This window comes from Physcomitrium patens, chromosome 20, assembly GCF_059467195.1.
Source record: "Physcomitrium patens ecotype Gransden chromosome 20, ASM5946719v1, whole genome shotgun sequence".
In the NCBI taxonomy this organism is placed as follows: domain Eukaryota; kingdom Viridiplantae; phylum Streptophyta; class Bryopsida; order Funariales; family Funariaceae; genus Physcomitrium; species Physcomitrium patens.
Genome location: NC_143429.1, coordinates 13,751,205 through 13,756,735, shown reverse-complemented (window position 1 = coordinate 13,756,735; position 5,531 = coordinate 13,751,205). Strand labels below are relative to the sequence as shown.

General features: G+C 36.6%; 1 protein-coding gene across 9 annotated transcripts; it reads left to right on the top strand.

Moving 5' to 3' along the window:
* Nucleotides 1-460: 460 nt before the first annotated feature.
* LOC112272970 (methylesterase 17) lies at nucleotides 461-3,779 on the top strand. Of its 9 annotated transcripts, none has more exons than XM_073529568.2 (6): nucleotides 461-903; nucleotides 1,030-1,304; nucleotides 1,570-1,710; nucleotides 1,834-1,959; nucleotides 2,105-2,250; nucleotides 3,324-3,779. In XM_073529568.2, exons 2-6 carry the CDS (start codon nucleotides 1,071-1,073, stop codon nucleotides 3,514-3,516), a joined length of 840 nt encoding a protein of 279 aa, XP_073385669.1. In that variant the 5' UTR covers nucleotides 461-903; nucleotides 1,030-1,070; the 3' UTR covers nucleotides 3,517-3,779. The 9 variants fall into 9 exon arrangements, with proteins under 9 accessions (XP_073385669.1, XP_073385671.1, XP_073385672.1 ...); XM_073529570.2 differs by having other exon boundaries at nucleotides 462-903; nucleotides 1,210-1,304; XM_073529571.2 differs by having other exon boundaries at nucleotides 462-907; nucleotides 1,210-1,304.
* The last annotated feature ends 1,752 nt before the right edge of the window (nucleotides 3,780-5,531 follow it).

The following is a 5,531-nucleotide window of genomic DNA, read 5'->3' as shown; positions in this document are numbered from 1 at the left end:
ACTTAATGTACAAATTCTGTATTATTTGATAAATCCATGACTAAAATTTATTGTTTTTACAAAACCAAGATGAAGATTTACAATATATAAGACAATCTCATGTACAAATTCTAAGTTTTTACTCTTATTTATAATCAAAATTTTTCTCAACATTATTACATAAAAAAACAAATAAATAGTAGCAAAAACATCATACATAAGCCAATTGAATTTTCCATCAAGTTGAAGAATTACATCAATTATGAACACCACAATTCAAACTATATATTTGACAAATATGCAAATAAACAAGAAAACTACTGAATTTCAAACAGTTTTTTGGCAACTTTAAACAACAAATGTCACACACTTGATTAACGTGTGTACAATAATCAAACATAAGATACTTTTCTAAAAAAAGATATATATTATTTTATATATATATATATATATATAATTATGTGGACTAGGTACATGAACAATTGATAACAAGCAGCCTGCTTCCAACACGGCCATCGACGCAGTCGCCTATCCAGCTCAAACCCTACGCGAAGTGGCGAAAGAGAGTGAGACAAAGAGAGAGCGAGAGAGATCGAGCGAGCGGAAAATTTCGTAGTTCGAATATCAGATCTCAATGCGACGATCGTGGAGCTTCGCAAGAATCCAACACGACGCGGTGATGTTCATGTAGAGGATGGAAGAAAACCTACATCGCCTTCTATAGTGGATTTTATATTCCGATCTTCAGATTTGGTGTCCACCTGACAGGGCGACTGCTTGGCACGAGCAATGACGCTGATTTCAAGCTTCGAATCGAATTTTTTAGCACTTTGTGTCGATGGTGTTTGTCGTTTCTGATACAATTCTTTGACTGCGTCCGTTCCTCTTTCGAAAAGCGGTTGGAAATATTGCGCTGGAGTCACTGTAGGCACATTCGCGAACTCCATTCTGGATTTCTGCCGATTGTATCTCTTGAACTCTCGATTTTCTGCATTATTGATCGTGTGGATACGCCTTTCTATACTTCTCAGTTAAGGTTTGATTCTTCAGCAATCAATTCTTCATTGCTGCGATTAGCGGAGAGTCGCGAAATGGCGACGCTGCGGCAGAAGCAGCAGTATTTTGTGTTTGTCCATGGGGCTCAGCACGGGGCGTGGTGCTGGTTTAAGACCATCGAGCTTCTTGAGCAAGCTGGACATCTCACCAAGGCCGTGGACTTGGTGAGTGCAGGCGATAGCTCTGTGAACGCCGATGACGTGGAGTGTTTCGACCATTACAACCAGCCTCTCTACGAGGTGCTCGAATCCCTTGGCACTAATCAGAAGGTTAGATTCGATGATTTCACTTCAATTGCTTAGTGTCATCAATTAGGGATCAGATTACGCATCATCTTCTACATTGTTCAGGTTTTTATGGTCGCCGTATCGTTGCTCTTCATCAGCAAGAGCATCTAGAGAAGGAGAAGTAAGATGAGCTTTACTTGTGCGATTTTGTAGCTTCACTTTTGTTATCGATGCGATCCATACGAAAGCAATCCGTTTTCTATATTATCTGGTTAAGACATTCCGAGCACTGGTGCTTATCATGCAGGTTATTCTCGTTTGTCACAGCATGGGTGGCACAACTGTAGCGCGGGCATGTGAGCGATATCCTCTTCGCATTCATGTGGCAGTCTACATAGCTGGTGCTATGCTCAAGAGTGGAATGTCGCAGAGTGAAAATCACGACGAGGCCAGCAAAACTCACCTAGAGAACTCTAATCTTCGCTTAGTGACTAGCGATTTGTTGTGTTGATGTTCACCTCAGAATTTTATGAAGACAACACAACACTAACTATCAAGTCTTGTGAAACAGGTATTCAGAGAAACATCGAAAGATGCACAGTTCCACTTCGGCAAGGGGGAACAAAATCCTCCAACCTCGTGCTGGCCATCCTTAGAGATTGTTACGAAAGCTTATTATAATTTGTGCTCCTCTGAGGTATTGCTCTCTAAATCTTTCACACGATGAAGACATGTCGTTGTGTAGTTTGAATGTAGGTTTTCGTGATGTCGTCCTATCTTCACTTGTTTTTTGTGAATTTGGATTTCTTAGGACTTGCTTACATTCTGGCCTTGAGTTACAGGACATTCAGTTTGCAGCGAAGCGTTTGGGAGGAGTACCAATAATGTGTGACGATGCCACAATATTCACAGCGAACTATCATAGTGTCCCGCGTGTGTACATTCGGACCTCTTTTGACAAAGCTATAGCGCCTCATTTTCAGGATCGGTACGTATTGCAAAACCCTCCAACAGAGGTCCTTCATTTAGAATCAGACCACAGTCCATTTTTCTCTGCTACGAGGGAGCTTAATGAACATCTGTTGTATGTTGCTGCTACGTATGCAAACTAATGCTGCTACACTCGCCTTCTAAGAAGGGTTACGAAGGCTTGTGGTTGATATAGCTTTTTGTAAAATGGAGGGTAGGTTGCACAAAGTAAGTCCACTTTAGTCGATACCTAAGAAATTTATCCTTTGCATCGATGAGTCATTGGTTTAATATTCACAGTAGGTCTGACTTGCAATCCATGATCGTGTCTGTTTCAATACAAGTGACTAGTGCTTCAGCTTTATTTAATAGGTAATATTACATTTAGAGACGCTTGTGCTTCCTATTACTCTATTTCCGTTCTGTACAAATCTGCGTCCCAACGAATCCTGATCAAACTTCCGGAAGATCGAGTGTCTTCCTGGCTTGAGAAAATTTGTTCAACAGCATTCGAAATTCCTTGAAACATCTTGAGCATAATTTCTTAAATACAGTCGAGCAAAATTGAATGGTGTATCTCTCCTCCTGCATCTGCTGTGTAACCTCTACAGGGAATGGTGTAGTTGAAGAGTCTATCCGGGATGAAGTCAACAAGTGAGTAGTATTATCTCTACTTTGTCATAGACCCAATTAGTCCTTCAAATTCTCAAGAGTGAGGCTTTATGCTCTCCTTGAACGAATTCTAGCAAGATTAAACACTGTATTTTGAGGTTCATTTCAACTAAATGACTTCATTATGAAGCCATTCCATACAGTTTTTGCTCTTGCATTTTATTATCTTCTGTTCATGTGGAGAAAATGTGCCGAATGAAGAGTTGGACTTGTTAGTCTCGTTAACAAAGTTATTGTCACCTTGAGTTAGTTATTACTTTTACGATACTATAACCACATTACCTGGAGCTTGTCCACATTTAAGACGTGCACTGCTCCTCCGTGTTTCTCTCTTTTTTGTTCTTATTCATACAATAGGCAGAAGCTTATTGCTCTCAATCCAGTTCCTAAAGAAGTCAAGCTCTCTAACTCTAACTATAGCGCGTGGAAATATCATGTTACTTATGCAATGAAGGAGCAACTATGGAGCATTTTGGAACCACCAAAGGACAACAAGAAATCACAAGAATTGAATTACAAAAACCAGGAAGCAATAATCAACATTTTGGTTTACTCCATCAGACTAGATTTATTGGGAAACTTAATCAGCTTTCACGATCCAAAGAGCCTTTAGGATTTTCTTGAAGAGACTTATGACATCAATATAGACAGTAGGAAGTATCATCTGAAGAACAAGTTTTTAGTTGTCACCATAAACGAGGAGTCTAGATTCAAGTTATATTTCAACAAGTTCAAAACCATATTGTCTCAGCTTTCATTTTTTGGCGTTACCATTGCAGATTTTGACTTAGTTCAGATTGTAATGAAGAACATACCACATAGTTACGACCACTTCCTGCAATATTATACAAGTGCAGGTAAGTATCTATAGTTCAATGAATTGCAAACCAATGTCATGCTTGAGGAGAGCAGTCTTGTTATGAGGTTAAACGAAAAAGAAACAAAATATGGCTCAAACAAAGCTCTCTACTTTCGGACTAACAAGCCAACTCAACTTATTCAGAACTTGGTGAGTCTCTTGGGGAGACCACCAAACATTGCAACAAGCTTCCCCAATTTAAACTTGTGCAACTACGGTAGAAGAAACACACATTGGAAAGGGATGTGTCAAGAGAGACTTGCTGATATACTCAAGCTAGAAGCTGATAGACATAACAAACCAAGTTTTGCTAACCTTATGCAAGGAAAAAATTTATGGAGCCTTCTTTTGATAGCATGGATCTTTCTTACCAAGAAGATGTTTTGAAGCAACTGTTTTTGCATTAGATATTCAAGGGAATGACTCTAGATGGTACTTTGACTTTGATGCTACAAAACATGTTAGTGGAAGTAGGAATTTCTTTGATAGTCTAGAAAAATATGAATGAAATGTCAAAACCACAAGATGGCAAAATTATGCCATTATTGGACGTGGTATTGTAATATGTGTTGTCTTGTTTGAAAATGCACCAAGCATTTGGCTGTGGAAGGTGAAGTTGTGCTTTACAAATATCCAAGAAATCCTAATAGGTTTCATCCAAATAAGAAGAATGTAATTCAAATTTTAATTCAAAAGTACTTATAAACCAATACAAAGTACTAAAAAACATTCTTCTTAGTAACTTCAACTATACATAAACTCTAATTGCCTTATTACTTTCATGATTAGGTAATTTTGATTTTTCTTTCGAGCCATAATCTTAGTCAATGAGCTTTAGCAAGCTATAATTTCTAATCTGACCATATACTTAGTGTGAAATTTTCATCTAAATGCCACTATAAGACTTCTATATGTTTGGAAAAATTCAGTTCAATCTGAGTTACAAATTGTGAAAAAAAGTTCAAAAACCGTACTAATATCTCTTGGCTACCACATTGAAAGTTGATATAGATGTTTTAATAGCAATTTTTTTTTCTCCAATTATTAAATTTAATTCAAAATCAGTATGAAGCTTAATCTTAAAGTCTTTTAACACCATGCCAAATTTTACTTTGATTCAATAAGTAGAACTTTAGATATCATAGAAATCCTACCTAATTCCAAACTGCCAACTTCTACTACCTTCTTGTATCAAAACCCAAATATCTTCTAATTGCATCTTTAAATTAATACAAAATTTTACACACTCTTAGTACACCCATTTAAACAAGCATTATCAAATTTTGAATTGTAGATGTGACACCAATTGCATGAACTAGTTGAAAGAACTAGCTCTAATTGTATTGCATAAATTCTAAATCATCAATATAAACCTTGATTTTGAACAACAATTGCAAAGTCATTCCAAACCCTATAAAAATAAGTTTTATACTTATAAAATAAGCTTAAAGCTAACTCATGAATCTTAATTGCTAATCTTGAAATATTTCTATAGTTTGCTCTATGCATCTATTTTAGTGGCTAGAGATCTGATTTTGACTTTGTTCTACAAACGACTGACCCCCGAGTATCAATCCAACCTATCTTAGGAATTTTTTAGCCTGATCCTACCTTTAACCTGATCTTAGTATCAATAATATTATTTATTTATTTCTTCTATCCTATTTTTATTAATTTATGACTTTTTGAAGATAGTAAAAAGAATTCTATAATTTAGAAGGTAAAATTACTAACCAACCTTTAATCTACCAGCTATGAAGACAAGAAAA

What these genes read in the sequence shown, in the direction of transcription:
- LOC112272970 (XM_073529568.2), top strand. Translation starts at nt 1,071, where the DNA reads ATGGCGACGCTGCGGCAGAAGCAGCAGTATTTTGTGTTTGTCCATGGG. An exon ending in ATAATTTGTGCTCCTCTGAG is followed by an intron (nt 1,960 to 2,104) that starts GTATTGCTCTCT and finishes CTTGAGTTACAG; the next exon opens with GACATTCAGTTTGCAGCGAA. An exon ending in GCGCCTCATTTTCAGGATCG is followed by an intron (nt 2,251 to 3,323) that starts GTACGTATTGCA and finishes CTCTAACTATAG; the next exon opens with CGCGTGGAAATATCATGTTA.